Source organism: Petromyzon marinus, chromosome 10, assembly GCF_048934315.1.
Source record: "Petromyzon marinus isolate PM22_M1 ecotype Great Lakes invasive population chromosome 10, UKy_Petmar_22M1.pri1.0, whole genome shotgun sequence".
Lineage (NCBI taxonomy): Eukaryota > Metazoa > Chordata > Hyperoartia > Petromyzontiformes > Petromyzontidae > Petromyzon > Petromyzon marinus.
The window spans coordinates 3071643-3091970 of NC_133676.1; the positions used below are offsets into that span (position 1 = coordinate 3071643).

At 53.2% G+C, this 20328-nt stretch overlaps 2 protein-coding genes across 3 annotated transcripts in view; one reads left to right on the forward strand and one right to left on the reverse strand.

The window, feature by feature from the left end:
• Window positions 1-57: 57 nt before the first annotated feature.
• LOC142924206 (insulin-like growth factor-binding protein 5) lies at window positions 58-5516 on the forward strand. The gene is made up of 4 exons (XM_076066049.1): window positions 58-728; window positions 1559-1776; window positions 3374-3493; window positions 3766-5516. Exons 1-4 carry the CDS (start codon window positions 320-322, stop codon window positions 3886-3888), a joined length of 870 nt encoding a protein of 289 aa, XP_075922164.1. The 5' UTR covers window positions 58-319; the 3' UTR covers window positions 3889-5516.
• Window positions 5517-7015: 1499 nt separating this feature from the next.
• The window catches only part of LOC116941104 (adenylate cyclase type 1-like), a 127857-nt gene continuing 114544 nt past the window's right edge, over window positions 7016-20328 (reverse strand). Inside the window, exons 9-18 of one of the 2 annotated variants that reach the window (XM_076066047.1) lie at window positions 14488-14572; window positions 13508-13597; window positions 11706-12043; window positions 11164-11293; window positions 10720-10836; window positions 9821-9967; window positions 9549-9647; window positions 9327-9432; window positions 8997-9121; window positions 7016-8787 (exon numbers count right to left, since the gene is read on the reverse strand). In XM_076066047.1, coding sequence (XP_075922162.1) covers window positions 8533-8787; window positions 8997-9121; window positions 9327-9432; window positions 9549-9647; window positions 9821-9967; window positions 10720-10836; window positions 11164-11293; window positions 11706-12043; window positions 13508-13597; window positions 14488-14572 — 1492 coding nt within the window. In that variant the 3' untranslated portion in view covers window positions 7016-8532. Of the gene's footprint in view, window positions 8788-8996; window positions 9122-9326; window positions 9433-9548; window positions 9651-9820; window positions 9968-10719; window positions 10837-11163; window positions 11294-11705; window positions 12044-13507; window positions 13598-14487; window positions 14573-20328 lie in introns of those variants that run through there. The other variant, XR_012941381.1, reaches the window with a different exon arrangement.

Here is a 20328-nt window from a genome sequence, read left to right on the forward strand (position 1 = left end):
GCGATGCACGGTTCGGGGCGCCAGCCCGCCTCTATATAAGCGGGCGCACGGGGCTCCACGTGCGAGGGGTGAGCGGAGCCGCCCGTTGTTAAAACGCCATCAGCGAGATCGTCCCCAGACTGTCTTCTCTGCTGTCTCTCCTCTGTCCTAGACGATCGCTCCTGCAGTAGGCTGTGCGCGCAGTCTCGTCTGCGCACAGAGCTACAGTTCGCACCGCAGACCGCTGCAGAGACTGCCTGCGGGTTATTGCGCAATATATTCGGAGGCGCCCGGTGAATCGGTCGCGCGTCCGTTCCGTCGCGTCGACCCCGCGGGGCCGATGGCCAAGCGCGCGCGCGGCGGCGCGGCGCCCTCGTCTCCGCTGCTGCTCTCCGTGCTGCTGCTGTGCGCTCGGGCCGCCCGAGACGGCCGCGCCGCCGAAGTCCCGCCGCCGCCGCCGCCTCCGCCCGTGCACTGCGAGGAGTGCGACTCGCGCGCCCTCTCGACGTGCGTCACGCCGACGGGCTGCGAGCTCGTCAAGGAGCCCGGCTGCGGCTGCTGCCTCACCTGCGCCCGCCTGCCCGGGCAGCCGTGCGGTGTCTACACGGAGCGCTGCGGCGCCGGTCAGCTGTGCATCCCGGCCCCCGGGGAGATCCGCCCGCTCCAGGCGCTGCTCGAGGGACGCGGCGTGTGCAGGAACGCGAGCCTCGAGGCGCAGCAGCCGGCCTCGGCCACCGAGGCCACGCAGGGTGAGCGAGGGGAGCGCGCGGCGCCGGCGGTGAGGGGAGGGGGTCACAGACGGCGAGGGTCGTTGAACCGGCGCGAGTGGTCGAGGGGGGCCGCGTGGTGGAGAGACACGGGGGAGAGACACGGGGGAGAACGAGCAGGGGATGGACACCGCAGAGGGCATGGGCAGAGGAGCCCGCGATGGCTCGGCAACAGCCGGGGGGGGGGGGGGGGCATGAACGCGTAGCGCATCTGGCGTTCTCAGACCTCATGCGGAGGTCAGCACGAACGCCTGCGGGCGTTGGGGGGAGGGGGTAGTGACTGTGGGATTCGCTTCACATCGAGCGAAGGGAACCCGGCTGGTGGAGACCAGAAACGATTTGCACATTCAGCGAGAGATCATGTGGGGTCACCGCGAGCGGGGTGCGGATCTCACCGCTGCCCCAGTTGTAGCGAGACGCAGGGAGGAAGAGGAGGGGGAGGACGCGGCACGAGTCCAGGCGCTCGTGCCAGGGCGAGCCGCTAGGGGCTGTGCCCGTGCGCCACGCTCATTGCATGCCAGTGGCTGTGTGTCCTCGCCGCGAACCTCTTCCTCCGTCCCGACGGCCGCCGTTTCACCCAAATCGCCGTGACCGATGTGGGGGGAGAGTGGGGTGGGGGAGCTGCCATTAAATGTTGATGGAGCCGCGGGGCGGTCACTTTTGGCGAGCCTGATGTGCGAGGTGGCACACCGAGCCACACCTGGGAGAGGCGCACCTCGGGGGCATTAGCTCGGAACCCGTTTCGATTTCGGTTGGGCTTTTCGCCCTGCTTGGCCCTGCTGGCGAACTCCGTTCGTTTGCCCGCGACGCAGACCCCGAGGGTCCGTGGAGCGCCGAGGCGGAGCCCACGAGCCCCGAGCCGCCGCCGGGCGACTCGCTGAGCCGCAGCCGCATCAACAACGAGCGCGAGCGGCAGAAGCTACTGCAGGGCACGCCGCAGCGCCATCGGGAGCGCACGGTGCAGGGCGCTCCCGAGAGGGGCAGCACGGGCTTCGCGGTCGGCGCGGGAGGGCCCCGACTCCAGCAACAAGTGAGTGCCCCCCCCCCTCCACCACCGGGTTAGGGTTGGGGCCGCACGCGGGCCCGGTCGCCTATTGGCTGTTGCTGGAGCGCGGGGCCTCCTTCCCGAGCGGGATAATCGATGCGCAATGGAGTAGGGGATGGGGGGGGGTAAGGGGTCTGATGAGCGAGCTGCAGCGCCGCCTCCCGGGTCGCGAGGCGCGCAGCCCCCGTGCCTGCAGGGCGGGCGCTGTGGTTGGGGGGTAGGCGAGGGGGGAGGCGACTACATGCACTGTGAGTAATGGGTCGACGTCACCCTTGCAGCCACTAGGGGGCGCTACCACTAAAAATACGACGACGTAAAACAATCGCGCCGATGCGATCGAGTCGAGTATCCATGGTGCATTCAACGGCAGGGGATCGGGTTGCCGTGGTGGTTTTGGTGCGGCGACGGCGGCGCGCTGTTAGCGCCCTGCCGAGCGGCTTCGCGGTGTCAAACATTGTAGATGCGCGCCGCAGCGCGCTGCAGTGAACGCGTGCGTGCGTGCGTGCGCGATTGTGACAATGTAAAAACGCCAGGAACCGTGGCCGTTCCATTGCCGGGGACGCAGGAAGCGGCTTGCCATCACCGCGCGTGGTTCCTCGCGAAAGCAGCTCCGGTGAGGGCGTTGGGCCCAGCCCCCTCCGCTGACCGTCCCTATAGTGCACGCGTGTCTAGCGCAAAGTGAGCTCGAGGTGAATTGTAAAACACAAAGATTGATTTTTACTGTGTAGCCTAGACTAGCTCGCCGCTACGCGAAGCACCGGTAAGCGCTCGTGAGTGCATCTCGTCAGCATAATCCACACCATAGCAAGCACGACAGCAAGCATTAGTAAGAGATAGTGAGCACTAGCTTGCGTTTGTCAGCACTGCGGAGAACCACTGGCATTGGCGCACCCGAATGTAAGCAATGTCGTAATTATCACCAAGCATTAGGGTACGTATTGGGCAAAACTCAAGTAAGAATATATATTTACATTAATTCGTATTCGCAGCAACAGTGTTTAGTGAGTACTAGAACACAGTGCTCATTAGTAAGCACAACATATAAGAATAACTGGTGAACATTAATGAGCACGAGACAGAATACTTGCGAGTTTCACGCAGGCCTTAATAAAGAGGCATCAATCACGGCAGTTCATATAAAATAAAATAAACAGCAGTTTCCAGCGATATGATACTTGACGACCGTTACATCACGCCACCTTCGACTGCGTTTTAAAGAGCGCCCTAGACTCGAGCGCAGCAGATAAACAGTCGCAGAGCGCCCCCGTGGCGAAACCTAAACGCACGGCTGGCGACGAGACAAAGGCGGTGGTGACATTTGCAACTAATTAGGCAGTGACATCGGGACATCATGGCAGACACGCGGCAGATTCCAGGGATTTGGGAAACCCGGTTTTCACAGCGCTTCAGCTGCCCTAGCAATTCTACGATAGGTGCTTCAACGGCCACAATGCTGGTACAAAAAAAACACCGGTAAATGCCCTCCCTGGCAGTCTCCGGATACGATCAGCCTGGGTGGTTGTAGCGGAACCTGCGGTGCTGCCTGGTTGTTCGGGATGACGTTGATTCGATGTTCTCACAGGGCCCCTGTCGCAAGTTTATGGACAACATACTTGAAAACCTCAAAACGGCCACGCGCCCAACCCTCAAAGGAGTCCGCATTCCGAACTGTGACAGACGCGGATTTTTCAAGAAGAAACAGGTACTGCGTTAACCACCTTGGCTCTGCACGTTGCTTCCTCCACAGAAACTCATTTCATTATTTCCCGAAAGCCTAAAATTGGCATCGGCTACGTAAATCTCTCTAATCTTTGAGGTAATTAAAAATCTCATAATCTAGGTCATCGGAGTTTCATTGAAGCCGTATTACAAAAAAATAATCCGCTCGTTTGCCGCTCACGTAAGAGGCTTCCGCCCGTTATGGTAACGTTTCGCGGTCGTAACCGGGGCGCTGCATGTGCCGTCTCCTTGCAGTGCAACCCTTCGCGTGGCCGGCACCGCGGGATCTGCTGGTGCGTGGATAAGTATGGGACGCACCAGCCGGGTTCCGAGTCCCAGAAGGGGGACGTGCACTGCCCCAACATGGAGGGTGACTGAGGCCCCCTCCGTGAGACCCCCCCCCCACCGACACCCGGCCATTTGTTTCTGAGCGTCCTTCTTCCTCGTCGTTCCATCCTTAGCTGGTGTTGAAATGGAAAGAAAGTGTCTCCGTTTGGTTCTCCTTAATCCTCCTGCATTCGAGAAGTGGCTTTGTTTTTTTCGCTGTAGTTTAAGAGCGACGGTAAAAAAAATCAAAATCCATTCCATGCTTATTGTGGAGAATACGCGGGGGAGGGAGTGGGGATATTTGTGACTCTGGGTCAATTGCACTGCCTCGCTGGGCGGGGAACGTGGGCCGTGCAGGGACGGAAGGTTGCCCGCGGGTGAGCACTGCGGGGCCTGGCTGTTGGGAGCTGGGATGGCGATCTCCCGAGACTGCCCACCTATCTAGATTTGAAGCTTTCGTGACTGCAGGAATCCATACTCTCTGCTTCTTTCGGTAAAGTCACGTGGGTTTAAAATAAAATGAAAATAAACGATTAATTTTATTTTATACCTACGTGACTTTACCGAAAGAACCCGAGAGTATGCCCACCTACTGTTCAATCAGTGCATTCGTTGTGAAGTGTTCCGTGATCGTTGTCCGGTGTTTGTGAGAGGGACGTGCGCGCCGAGAGCTATGGTGAGAGGGGACGTGCGATGACAGGGGGTGACTTGTGTATGTAATACGAACCAGTTAATATCTAAATATTCAAAGGCAGATTTCACTGGTCAAAATAAAAATAAAAAAACATGTATTTACTTGGCATGCCATTGTTAGAAACGTAAAGATGTACGGATAAAAATTTTTTATAACTTAAAGTTTTCAGTTAAGCTACATAAACCATAGTTATTTCAGTGTAATCATGAAGAGCTGAGCGAGATGTTGAGTTTTTTGTCAAAGCAACACTCTGGATGGGCCTCCCATTGCACTGTGGTGACGTCACAATCTCGCTGCGTCCGTCGAGACTCTGCCGAGGGGAGGCCGATGACGAACGGCGGCACGTCTTCGTTTCTCTTGCAACCTCCGCCGCTTAGACGCAAACTTTCCGCTCGGCCAACGTTAAGTGGGCACCTTGTGGCAATTTTAAACTGCAGCGATCTCACTTCCTGCCTCCTGGGTGCAGGGGGTGGGTGGGTGGGGGGTACTGACTAATGCGAAGGAGGTTGGTGCGCGCGCGCGCGTGCGTGCGTGCGCACCAGTGCAGACTCGTGCCAAGGCATGCGTGCGTGCATCGGTGTCTGCGTGCACACACACACACACCGATGCGATTTAAATAATTTTGGCGGAGCTCATTCGCAGCACACAAATCTAACAAAGAGATGCAACTCTGTGGATTATTTTTTTACATTTTCCCTCTCCGTCAACCCCTGTACCCCCATCCCCTCCTCCTCATGCATAAAACTGAATGACGACTTCCGCTATTTATGTTATTTTGTAATTTAAAACTTTGGTGTATTCATTTGTTTTTGTCACATTGTCATATCATGTACAGGGATGGCACTATGTCATTCAGGGTCCCAAGGATTTGTTTTACAGCTGGGATTCCAGCTTCACAATCCTTTCAGCATGCAAGGAACAGCCTTGTGCCATCCCTGGTGTATTTAAGTTGTCATGCATAAGTGAATAAAATATTTAGTAATAACTCTTTGTGTTCATGTGCATTCTTACCGATATCCTCCACTGTTTGTTTTTACTTTTTTATACTACATTTTACATCCGTAAAAAAACATCCGATTCTGTTTGTTTACCCAGGAAAGCCTCACAGTCTCATTACTCTTTTTATAGGAGAGTCCTGCCAAAGTTTTGCAGTAGGGGGTAATGATCGTTCTGTAGATTCCAAATGAGCCTTTTTGCGGATAATTTTTCAAATTTGGATCATGACGTCAGCACACAAAGGGCCTACTCCTACAAATGACGCCACTGGATCTTTAACGTCCACCGTTAAACAGACAGTGCGTTAGTATTTTATGGCTATTACACACGCCGCAGATTTAACCAGGGTGGCCGTCTGGGATTAGAACCGTGAACCTGTGCAACAAGCCGCGAACGCGCTACTGCTGGGCCATGCTATCGCCCCACATACGACACGTAAAATATTAAACCAGAAAGACGTTGCAGAGTTGCTTCCTAGCCGGCGCAGCGGCGCACGTCTGCAGTGAGAAGATAACGTTCAGCACACACAACTTGAGCTTTCGGCGTGGCTCTACGTCTGCCGAGGGAGCGCATGCTAATCCCGCGGCGTTGATAGCCTACTCATACAGAACATGCCGTTATGCTTACCATGTGGTGACTTTCATGGGCAAGCAGTAACGCCCTGAAATAAAAAAGGGATCGTCTTGGCTGCACGGTGCAGTGGCATAAATAATCGGAACAGGGGTATCTAGACAGAGTTAGCACTGCAGCCTTACAAAGATAATTGCTTCACCCGTTGTTTACTTGGGTATATCAGAAACATCTGTTTGTGGAAGTATATAACGCGAAAATCTTGCAAGAGGAAAGCATCAGGATGGGATTTGTACTCGCGGCCACCTGCCATTTTAGCAACACGCAGGAGGTCACGATGAGAAGGTGGGGGCCCTTGAGAACAGGACATCCCTCCTCCTTCTTATGTATGGCTGCTGAGCAGAGCAACAACTAGAATCTCACATTCAGGTGGTCAAGCCAGACAATCGCGTCAGGAGTAGGCGAGTGCGTCGCTGCGATGTCTCCCTCGTACTTGTGGATTGGGCATTGTGTCGTCACATGTTGTTCTACGGTCTGTTCTGGATGACCACAGTCGCACACTGGAGAGTTGAACATCTTCCATTTGTGCATCAGGTATCTGCTGGCATGGTTTTGTGCAGTGGATGCGGTTGAGGGTGGCCAATGAGCTTCGTGGAAGATCAAACCCAGGGATGTTCCGCCCTGGGTCTTTCACAACAAGGCGGTGTTTGTGAGTTCGTGTGAACTCCATTCAGCTCTCCAAGTTTGGAGAGGACATCCGTTTGCCAACATTGACAGCGACTCGCAGCAACGTGACCGCTTCGTGCACATCGCGAGCAAGCCCCACTCACCTGCACAGTGGCAACACAAAACAAACTACCACGACCACCTCTGTAATGGCCCTCGATTCAAATGGAGGCAGACATTGATGTCCTCGTGTAAAAAAAAAAATACCCAGATTAAGTTTTATTACACTTGACTAAAAACACTCGGTACAGTCACTTCTCACATCGACGCATTCATTCGGTTACTTCATCGCACGTAAAATTGAGGCTTAAAAGTTCACCGTCAGGTCGGTGCATCATAACGACGGAATCATATTTAAATGGGTGTATAAAATAAGGCTCTGTCACTTCCTTCGTTAACGGTTATCGATTTTAAAGAAACGCGCGATTACTCATGACGTGCACCACTCCGTTCATCCGGGCTGAATTAAAACAATCGCTCCAAAGCGCCGCGAGCTCGGCGTGTCGAGCGGCGGTGGCGACGCGGCAATGGGAGAGAGGGACGCTCGCTCGCTCCAACGGACGCGTCCCCCCCGGTAGGGCCCCGGCCTCAGCGCCCCCACCCAACGCGGCGCGCTGCCGATTTACGGAGAGCGAAGATGTACGTGCCGCCACATATGTACCAGACACACACATGTGTTGCTATGAAGCGTGGCCATGCCATTATTGCGCTATATTCAAAGGAAACATTCACGAAGAATATAAATTAGGTATGAACAAATAGAAACACTTCTCTTGGCTTTACTTCACGGTCGGCGATTTGAACTTCCAATGTTTATACAAAATATATTATGCGTGTTCGTGCTTTTGTTGACTTTGGTTGCGGTATAATTGGAAACATTTGCCGAGTGTATATTTAGCTCATAAGAGAACACTGCCAAACACAGGGCATGGCATTGATAATGTCCATGTTGTAACGCTACGGTGCCATCATCTTGAGATGGACAATGCTATTGCGTTCGGGATACGGTGCAGCCCATCGTAAGCATGGCAACTACGGTCACACGACAAAGGCAAAAAAGTTATTGGACTTGCTTTGACATGTCATGACAACCCTAGCCATAGGCAAGTGCTCAGGTCTCACACCGCAAATGGCGGGGGGGGGGGTGGGGGGGGGTTGCTGCACGAATTTAATTTCACATAAAAAAAGTGCAATTGGCCAATGTCACTAATTGCACATTTGTGTACGCTGCTGTGTCCGCGCAGGGAAATTATTGAGATTTGAAAAGCAAAAATGCCTCTGCGGGAACTTGGAACATTCCATGGCATTTCAAGCTGCTCACCAGCTGGCAATTACAACCCCCGCAAGCCGCGTCCCTCGAATCGGCAGCTGCGCTCCCACCGGCCGTCTTTCTCGCGCATCAAACGCCACTCAGAGGCCGTAATTCTAACCTGTTCCAGTGACAACAAAAATACGCACATATTTATTTCTTCGTGCTTATTTTTTGAACGCCTTCAAAACACGTATGGTAACATTCCAGGCAACAAGAGACAACATTCAACGAGGAGCCACTACGTTTCGTTGTCGCGCCCGCAAAGCTGACCGCCACTCAGTTTACACGAGAGGGTTGTTGCGTGTGAGCATTATTTTCGCCCGGCAGGGTTTATCGAGCACTTTTACAGTGGGACTTCGTCGGTCACAGGTCGACGAGCGAGGTACTTGCTCAGGGTTCAGAGGTCGCCGCACGGGGAAGCATGAACGACCGTCGGTCCTTGCAAGGGGGTTCGCAACACCCCTTGGAGGACTTCCGTCGACCTGTCCCTGCAGGAGCTCAGCTGGTGGTGGCAAGCCGGCTTGTCGTTGCTCTTCTGCGATCGCTCTAAGAAGTAGGTCACCATCTCCCCCTTTCCCTTCACGCTCACCTTCCCGCGGCGTGTCATCGCGTAGCCCCTCCTCTGCAAGATCCGGAACACGTCTTCAGTGACCTGGAGGAGTTCCAGCACGATTCAGACCTAGCACTCCAGTCAAGTGCTCTTCTTAGAAAAATGTAATTCCCATGGCAATTACATAAGCAGGAATGAAAATTGGCTCACGTGACAGCACGCTTTGTAAAAGGTTCAAAAATTTTATTTTCAGAGTGTAGTGCGCAGAGGAAGACAGTCTGAAATCCATCTCAAAATCTAAAATTGCTCACTTGGATATTTCCCGGCACGCCCGAGCTCTCCATGCGGCTCGCAACGTTCACAGTGTTTCCCCAGATGTCGTACTGGGGCCTGCGAGCACCGATGACTCCAGCCACTACGGGGCCAACGTTGATTCCTGAGCAGATCGAGTTTCATTAGCTGGCAACGGCCACACGGAAATCCACGCGTGCGTGCACGCACACTCGCAACTGTCGCACCACATTTCACGACGCACAGTACAACCTCTGCTCTTCGTCTACGGAACCTAGGCAATGTCTCAAAACAATACACAGTGCGTCTTGCGTATGTTGGCATAAGCCTGCGGGTTTTCCTTCCCTTACCGGCACGGAGGATGAAGTCATTATAGGACTGGTAATTGAATTCATCCAGGGCGTTAAACATTTCTCTTACGAAATCGGCCAGAGTGCTCAAGTGAGGATCCTGGGTCTGCGAAGCATCACAAAAGCCACAGGGATAAAAGCAATATATATAGGTAGTTGCTTAACAATGTTCTATTTGTAAAAGTCGATACACGAGGCCTATAAAGAAGTAATTCGAGTCACCTTTTCCTCGGTTGACGGAGCCAGTCCCACAGCAGCCATGTACGTGCTTCCAATGGTCTTAATCTTTTCAATGGTGCTGTAGCAAATCTTGTCGAGCAGCTACTAAAAACAGCACGCATCACCTCTGGAGTTATATATGTGTTTCTTCAAATAAATAAACAAAGCTGCATTCTGCCAAAGGGACCACGTGTTTTCACTGCGCGGTAGAAAATGAACGGGGATGCTCCGCTCCGAGATTATGAGAGTAACGCCGCATTTCAAAGCTGCGCCACCTGATCAAAGTCGGCGATTATCTCGTTGAGAAGCCGCATACACTCCACGCCCATGTTGTTTCCATCCAGCTCGATGTAGAAGTCATTGAAGTTTGCGATGGAGGCGAACAGCACGCCAACCTGGGCATACGACTGGTGGTACAGGTCCTGCAGACAGCATCAGACGCAAAACGAATTATCATGGTGGGGGGAAATAATATCTTCTCGGCGATTGAAAGCAATTTTGTAAATATGCTCCATTGCACAGAGCAATAGGGAGCACGTCATAATATTCAACTTTACTCCGGTGATTGGCAGTGTGCTAAACATAGGTAGTCTTATAAAGAGGCTATCGCCTCATTGGAAGTAACATCCATGCAACCATTGCAGGTTGTTGGTGCGTATGATGACCACAACAACCAACATGTCTTCGGGGTTGTACCGCGTGGTGTTTTGGTACAAAAGTCTGACGTTTCGCTCCACATGCTAGGAGCGTCTTCAGGAATTGAGAAAGTGGGCATGTTCCAATCAGTTTCTTCCGAAGCTCGCAGCGGATGCGGAGACACGTCAGACATCACGTGGAACAACACGCGATACAACCCAAAGTGTTTATCTGCACAACAGCCACAACTCCAAACGATGAGTAGTAACATCAATAATAATTTACATTTATAAGGCGCAATTCATCCAAGGATCTTAGTGCGCCATGCACGAAGTTAGGAAATACAAATACGACACTAGTCATACATGGGAAGTGTAGGCCTGCAGGCGAAACAGGCGAGTCTTTAAAAGAAGACTTAGAAAGGGCGAGTGAGCTTTCCTGTCTAACCACTGGCGGGAGGGCATTCCACAGTCATAACGAGCAGCTGTCCTGTGGTGGATAGGGCGACGGACGACACCGAGGCCTCTGCGAGAGAGACCATGTTCCTGGGGTTGGACTTGAGGAAGTGCTGGGCCACATGCGCAGGCAGCAGGTTAAACAGGATCCTCTTGTTGTCGTCTTTGACGCGTTCCATTTCGATTCTCTCCTCTTCCGCCTTCGAAACACAACGCAAATTAAATTACGGTGAAGCAACACTCACTCACATGCAAGAACATTATTCTCAATGCTCCCTCACACGCCACGCGTACGCGTGGCGTGATCTTACGTTCCACTTTTTACGAGGTAACTGTAAAGGACAGAGAGGGACGGTGATCCGTGCATCTCTTGCGCCACTGCGGCCAACCCAGCCAAAGCGTCCATCGTGGCTACAGAATTAACCGATTAGTGAAGCGTCACGGCCGTGAGACGGAAATCGTGATTCCTTTACCGTTATCATGTTCAACGACAAAGCTACGAGCGCCAGGGAAGGATCAGCAGGCACCTGGAGAAACCAGAGGTAGTCGAGACGGAGGCCGAGGTCGAGGTGGTATGCGTGTAGCCCCACGGTGCACGCCAGCAACACGGAGGCCAGCGCCGGCTCAAACGCCCTCGCGCCATACGCCTGGCCCGGCCTGGCCCGGCACCACGCACAGCGGCGCCACGCGTGAGACTGGCGGGGGACCGGCCCCGGTGGGACGAGCGGCCAAACACAAACATCAACCTTCTCGGAACGCTCTCGAGAGTAAAGGGACCATTACTGGTGCTCTGGGCGAGTGTTGAGACGAGATACTGACATAGCGATGCGTACATTAGAGGGACTATGTTGATGTCACTGGTAAAGGGCAGAAGCAAGCAGTAGAGGGAGACCGATGGTGAGAGGGAAGGGTGGGGGTGGAATGAGATACGAAGATAGGGGATGTGACGAGAGAAGAGGCACAGAATGATAGCGGCTGCCTTCCCCCCACCTTACGGGAATGGGAGTGCCGGATTTGAAGATGGCGTAAACACAATGGGCAGTAACGGTCGATCGGGTGTGGTAATTACCCAAACAAATGGCGGTAGCCAGTGAACTCAAGCACCAAGATGTTGGCAGCAGTGAGTGCGACGAGCGCCAGCAGCTTTGGCAAGGATGGGACGTGCAAGAACAGGGCCAGGGGCAGTATGGCACTCCAGCAGCCCAGCAGGGCACACTGGGCCGGGTCCCCCGTCCCCGCCAGCGCTGCCAGGCCGGGGCTGTGTCCTCTCTCCTCCGCTCCTCGCTCCACTGCTCCTGCTGGGGTTGCTGCACCCTCGCCTTTGCCCCGCTCCGTGGTCCCAGCAACCCATGCGCCGCTGGCGGCGGTGGAGTTGCCGCCGGGCCACAGAAGTGGCACGTTCATCGCCTGTGAGCGGCACACAATGAGGGAAAGGATGCAGCGGGTGAGAGGGCGCAGCCAGTGGCAGCGGGTGGGAGTGTGTAGCGGGTGGGAGTGCGTAGCGGGTGGGAGTACGTAGCGGGTGGGAGTACGTAGCGGGTGGGAGTGCGTAGCGGGTGGGAGTACGTAGCGGGTGGGAGTGTGTAGCGGGTGGGAGTGCCTAGCGAGTGGGAGTGCGTAGCGGGTGGGAGTGTGTAGCGGGTGGGAGTACGTAGCGGGTGGGAGTGCGTAGCGGGTGGGAGTGCGTAGCGGGTGGGAGTACGTAGCGGGTGGGAGTGTGTAGCGGGTGGGAGTGCCTAGCGGGTGGGAGTGTGTAGCGGGTGGGAGTGTGTAGCAGGTGGGAGTACGTAGCGGGTGGGAGTGTGTAGCGGGTGGGAGTGTGTAGCGGGTGGGAGTACGTAGCGGGTGGGAGTGCCTAGCGGGTGTGAGTACGTAGCAGGTGGGAGTACGTAGCGGGTGGGAGTGTGTAGCGGGTGGGAGTGTGTAGCGGGTGGGAGTACGCAGCGGGTGGGAGTACGCAGCGGGTGGGAGTGTGTAACGGGTGGGAGTACGTAGCGGGTGGGAGTGTGTAGCGGGTGGGAGTGTGTAGCGGGTGGGAGTGTGTAGCGGGTGGGAGTGTGTAGCGGGTGGGAGTGTGTAGCGGGTGGGAGTGTGTAGCGGGTGGGAGTGTGTAGCGGGTGGGAGTGTGTAGCGGGTGGGAGTGCGTAGCGGGTGGGAGTGTGTAGTGGGTGGGAGTTTGTAGCGGGTGGGAGTGTGTAGCGGGTGGGAGTGCGCAGCGGGTGGGAGTGCGTAGCGGGTGGGAGTGTGTAGCGGGTGGGAGTGTGTAGCGGGTGGGAGTGCGTAGTGGGTGGGAGAGCGAAGCGAGTGGGAGTGTGTAGCGAGTGGGAGTGTGTAGCGGGTGGGAGTGCGTAGTGGGTGGGAGTGCGTAGTGGGTGGGAGTGTGTAGCGAGTGGGAGTGTGTAGCGGGTGGGAGTGCGTAGTGGGTGGGAGTGTGTAGCGGGTGGGAGTGCGTAGTGGGTGGGAGAGCGAAGCGAGTGGGAGTGTGTAGCGAGTGGGAGTGTGTAGCGGGTGGGAGTGCGTAGTGGGTGGGAGTGTGTAGCGGGTGGGAGTGCGTAGTGGGTGGGAGAGCGAAGCGAGTGGGAGTGTGTAGCGAGTGGGAGTGTGTAGCGGGTGGGAGTGCGTAGTGGGTGGGAGTGTGTAGCGGGTGGGAGTGCGTAGTGGGTGGGAGAGCGAAGCGAGTGGGAGTGTGTAGCGAGTGGGAGTGTGTAGCGAGTGAGAGTGTGTAGCGGGTGGGAGTGCGTAGCGGGTGGGAGTGTGTAGCGGGTGGTAAAGCACAGCGGGTGGAAGTGGCAGTGGGTGAGATTGCAAAGCCCCGGGGCCGCACCGCGTGGGGCAGCAGTGGCACGGCTCGCACAATGGACAGCTGCTCACCATGCAGCTGAGAGACACGGAGAAGACCAGGGCGGCAGTAAACAGAGCCATAGCCGTCCGCAGATTCACCGTCGCGCAGTCCGAGCGGCACTACGACATGAGAGCACAACTCAACGCGGGCGTCGCCGCATCGGCGATTACCATCAAATATCACCAGATGAATACAAATCACGATGCAGGGGTGAGGAGCCCACGGCTCGCGGACCAGACACGACACGCGGCATCAAATTTGCAGGGCCCACCGCGGTCAGTCACAGGAGGCCTATGACATTTGAAACGGCCCCTGAACGAAATGCGTTTTTGTCACTGGGAGCTTCTGAGCCTCAATTTGTCCAAAGGGAAATATTTCTGAGCTGGCAACAACACTGCGTTTCTAATTTCAGTGGATTAAGTCATCGGCTGTCTCTCAAGTAGTTCCGAGCGCACACAGGGTCAATGCGTATGGTTCTACGACTATTAAAGTTTCGTGTGAACTAACGTGTGGCCTGCCAAACTAATTTCCAAGTTCTCTCTGGACCCTCCATAAGGAGAAGGTTCCGCTACCCCTGCCATAATGGTTCATTTTAGAATCGTGAAGGAAACAGCACGCTCTGAGAACATTTCCACGAAGATTCAACTCGACGCGACTTGTCCGTGCAAAAACGATCAAGTGGCGAGAAGCGCTGGAGCAGCCAGCTACTTACCCACTGTGAGCGTGGCGACTGAGCTACATTTGGCAACACGAGCGGCACTACTTTGAGAGAACTCTTGACGTTGAGCATGAAAGGAAGCAAGGACGAGAGAGACAGACTGCACCGTTACACTTGTACGTGTCTATGGGGCGGGACATGCACAGATGTGTCACAGATAATGAAGTCTCACATCCCAAAAAAAAATGTGGGCATTGCATGAATGTGGACTGAGCATATTCAATCAACAGATTTGCAGATGTAGGCACTTCTAACTCGGCGCTTTGACTGCAACTATTGCTGTGATTTTACCTTCATGTGGGTGATGCGAAGGCAAATAAGGCAGCCAATGAGAAGAAGAACTGAGAGTGACAACAGAGTGGACACCAGCCTAGTCCTGCAAGAAGCACCAGCACACACACACACTGAGAACACCAGCACACACACACACTGAGAACACCAGCACACACACGCTGAGAACACCAGCGCACACACACCCACACACTGAGAACACCAGCACACACACAGACCGAGAACACCAGCACACACACACTATGAGAACACCAGCACACACACACACTGAGAACACCAGCGCATACACACACACTGAGAACACCAGCGCACACACACACACACTGAGAACACCTGCACACATATACACTAGAACACCAGCACACACACATACTGAAAACACCAGCACACACTCCCTGAGAACACCAGCACACACACTGTAAACACCAGCACACACACACACACTGAGAACACCAACGAACACACACACAGTGAGAATACCAGCACACATACACACACATACTGAGAACACCAGCACACACACACATACTGAGAACACCAGCACACACACTGAGAACACCAGAACACACACACTGAGAACACCTGCACACACACTGAGAACGCCAGCACACACACACACTGAGAACACCAGCGCACACACACACATACCGAGAACACCAGCACACACACTGAGAATACCAGCACACACACACACATAATGAGAACACCAGCACACACACATACTGAGAACACCAAAACACACTCCCTGAGAACACCAGTACACACACACTGAGAACACCAGCACACACACACACTGAGAACACCAGCAAAAACACACTGAGAACACCAGCACACACACACTGAGAACACCAGCACACACACACAAATACTGAGAACAGCAGCACAAACACACATACTGAGAACACCAGCACACACACACACACACAGCGAGAACACCAGCACACACACACACAGCGAGAACACCAGCACACACACACATACTGAGAACACCAGCACACACACAAACTGAGAACACCAGCACACACACACTGAGAACACCAGCACACACTCACTGAGAACACCAGCACACACACTGAGAACACCAGCATACACACACAGAGAACACCAGCACACACACTGAGAACACCAGCACACACACACACACACACTTAAAACACCAGCACACACACACACTGAGAACACGAACGAACACACACACAGTGAGAATACCAGCACACACACACATACTGAGAACACCAGCACACACACACATACTGAGAACACCAGCACACACACTGAGAACACCAGAACACACACACTGAGAACACCTGCACACACACTGAGAACACCAGCACACACACACACACACTGAGAACACCAGCGCACACACACACAGAGAACACCAGCGCACACACACATACCGAGAACACCAGCACACACACATACTGAGAACACCAGAACACACTCCCTGAGAACAACAGTACACACACACTGAGAACACCAGCAAACACACACTGAAAACACCAGCACACAAACACACACTGAGAACACCAGCACACACACACAAATACTGAGAACAGCAGCACAAACACACATACTGAGAACACCAGCACACACACACACACAGTGAGAACACCAGCACACACACACAGCGAGAACACCAGCACACACACACTGAGAACACCAGCACACACACCCACTGAGAACACCAGCACACACACACTGAGAACACCAGCACACACACTGAGAACACCAGCACACACACACACACTGAGAACACCAGCGCACACACACTGAGAACACCAGCACACACACACACTGAGAACACCAGCACACACACACCCACTGAGAACACCAGCATACACACACACTGAGAACACCAGAAAACACACATACTGAGAACACCAGCACACATACTGAGAACACCAGCACACACACACACATTGAGAACACCAGCACACACTGAGAACACCACCACACAAACACTGAGAATACCAGCACACACACTGAGAACACCAGAAAACACACACTGAGAACACCAGCACACACACACACTGAGAACACCAGAACACATACACACACATACTAATTACACCAGAACACACACCCTGAGAACACCAGTACACACACACTGAGAACACCAGCACACCCACAATGAGAACACCAGCACACACACAGACACTGAGAACACCAACGAACACACACACATTGAGAATACCAGCACACACACACATACTGAGAACACCAGCACACACACACATACTGAGAACATCAGCACACACACACACACATACTAAGAACACCAGCACACACATTGAGAACACCAGCACACACACACTGAGAAAACCTGCACACACACTGAGAACACTAGCGCACACACACTTAGAACACCAGTACACATATACTGAGAACACCAGCACACACACACACTGAGAACACCAGCGCACACACACTGAGAACACCAGCACACACACACACTGAGAACACCAGCGCACACATACACTGAGAACACCAGCACACACACATTGAAAACATCAGCACACACACACTGAAAACACCTGCACACATATACACTGAGAACACCAGCACACACTTACTGAGAACACCAGCACACCCACAATGAGAACACCAGCATACACACACACACACTGAGAACACTAACGAACACACGCACATTGAGAATACCAGCACACACACACATACTGATAACACCAGCACACACAAACACACACATACTGAGAACACCAGCACACACAAACACACACACACTGAGAACACCAGCGCACACACACACACACTGAGAACACCTGCACACATATACACTAGAACACCAGCACACACACATACTGAAAACACCAGCACACACTCCCTGAGAACACCAGCACACACACTGTAAACACCAGCACACACACACACACTGAGAACACCAACGAACACACACACAGTGAGAATACCAGCACACACACACACATACTGAGAACACCAGCACACACACACATACTGAGAACACCAGCACACACACTGAGAACACCAGAACACACACACTGAGAACACCTGCACACACACTGAGAACGCCAGCACACACACACACTGAGAACACCAGCGCACACACACACATACCGAGAACACCAGCACACACACTGAGAACACCAGCACACACACACACATAATGAGAACACCAGCACACACACATACTGAGAACACCAAAACACACTCCCTGAGAACACCAGTACACACACACTGAGAACACCAGCACACACACACACTGAGAACACCAGCAAAAACACACTGAGAACACCAGCACACACACACTGAGAACACCAGCACACACACACAAATACTGAGAACAGCAGCACAAACACACATACTGAGAACACCAGCACACACACACACACAGCGAGAACACCAGCACACACACACACACAGCGAGAACACCAGCACACACACACACATACTGAGAACACCAGCACACACACAAACTGAGAACACCAGCACACACACACTGAGAACACCAGCACACACTCACTGAGAACACCAGCACACACACTGAGAACACCAGCATACACACACAGAGAACACCAGCACACACACTGAGAACACCAGCACACACACACACACTTAAAACACCAGCACACACACACACTGAGAACACGAACGAACACACACACAGTGAGAATACCAGCACACACACACATACTGAGAACACCAGCACACACACACATACTGAGAACACCAGCACACACACTGAGAACACCAGAACACACACACTGAGAACACCTGCACACACACTGAGAACACCAGCACACACACACACACTGAGAACACCAGCGCACACACACACAGAGAACACCAGCGCACACACACATACCGATAACACCAGCACACACACATACTGAGAACACCAGAACACACTCCCTGAGAACAACAGTACACACACACTGAGAACACCAGCAAACACACACTGAAAACACCAGCACACAAACACACACTGAGAACACCAGCACACACACACAAATACTGAGAACAGCAGCACAAACACACATACTGAGAACACCAGCACACACACACACAGTGAGAACACCAGCACACACACACAGCGAGAACACCAGCACACACACACTGAGAACACCAGCACACACACCCACTGAGAACACCAGCACACACACACTGAGAACACCAGCACACACACTGAGAACACCAGCACACACACACACACACACTGAGAACACCAGCGCACACACACTGAGAACACCAGCACACACACACACTGAGAACACCAGCACACACACACCCACTGAGAACACCAGCATACACACACACTGAGAACACCAGAAAACACACATACTGAGAACACCAGCACACATACTGAGAACACCAGCACACACACACACATTGAGAACACCAGCACACACTGAGAACACCACCACACAAACACTGAGAATACCAGCACACACACTGAGAACACCAGAAAACACACACTGAGAACACCAGCACACACACACACTGAGAACACCAGAACACATACACACACATACTAATTACACCAGAACACACACCCTGAGAACACCAGTACACACACACTGAGAACACCAGCACACCCACAATGAGAACACCAGCACACACACAGACACTGAGAACACCAACGAACACACACACATTGAGAATACCAGCACACACACACATACTGAGAACACCAGCACACACACACATACTGAGAACATCAGCACACACACACACACATACTAAGAACACCAGCACACACATTGAGAACACCAGCACACACACACTGAGAAAACCTGCACACAAACTGAGAACACTAGCGCACACACACTTAGAACACCAGTACACATATACTGAGAACACCAGCACACACACACACTGAGAACACCAGCGCACACACACTGAGAACACCAGCACACACACACACTGAGAACACCAGCGCACACATACACTGAGAACACCAGCACACACACATTGAAAACATCAGCACACACACACTGAAAACACCTGCACACATATACACTGAGAACACCAGCACACACTTACTGAGAACACCAGCACACCCACAATGAGAACACCAGCATACACACACACACACTGAGAACACTAACGAACACACGCACATTGAGAATACCAGCACACACACACATACTGATAACACCAGCACACACAAACACACACATACTGAGAACACCAGCACACACACACACACATACTAAGAACACCAGCACACACATTGAGAACACCAGCACACACACACTGAGAAAACCTGCACACACACTGAGAACACGAGCACACGAACACTGAGAACGCCAGCACACACACACACACTGAGAACACAAGCACATACACAAACTGAGAAAACCAGCACACACACACTGAGAACACCAGCACACACACACATTGAGAACACCAGCGCACACACACACACACACAATGAGAACACCAGCGCACACACACACACACTTAGAACACCAGCACACACACACTGAAAACATAAGCACAAACACACTGAGAACACCAGCACACACACACACTGAGAACACCATCAAACACACACTGAGAACACCAGCACACAAACACACACTGAGAACACCAACGAACACACACACACTGAGAACACCAGAACACACAATGAGAATACCAGCACAAACACACATACTGAGAACACCAGCACACATACTGAGAACACCAGCACACACACTGAGAACACCAGCACACACACACATACTTAGAACACCAGAACACCCTCCCTGAGAACACCAGTACACACACACTGAGAACACCAGCACACACACACTGAGAAAACCAGCACACACACACACTGAGAACACCAGAACACATACACACACATACTAATTA

Coding starts and splice junctions, on each gene's coding strand:
- LOC142924206 (XM_076066049.1), top strand. CDS start 320: ATGGCCAAGCGCGCGCGCGGCGGCGCGGCGCCCTCGTCTCCGCTGCTG. Junction 729..1,558: donor GGCCACCGAGGCCACGCAGG/GTGAGCGAGGGG, acceptor CCCGCGACGCAG/ACCCCGAGGGTCCGTGGAGC. Junction 1,777..3,373: donor GGCCCCGACTCCAGCAACAA/GTGAGTGCCCCC, acceptor ATGTTCTCACAG/GGCCCCTGTCGCAAGTTTAT.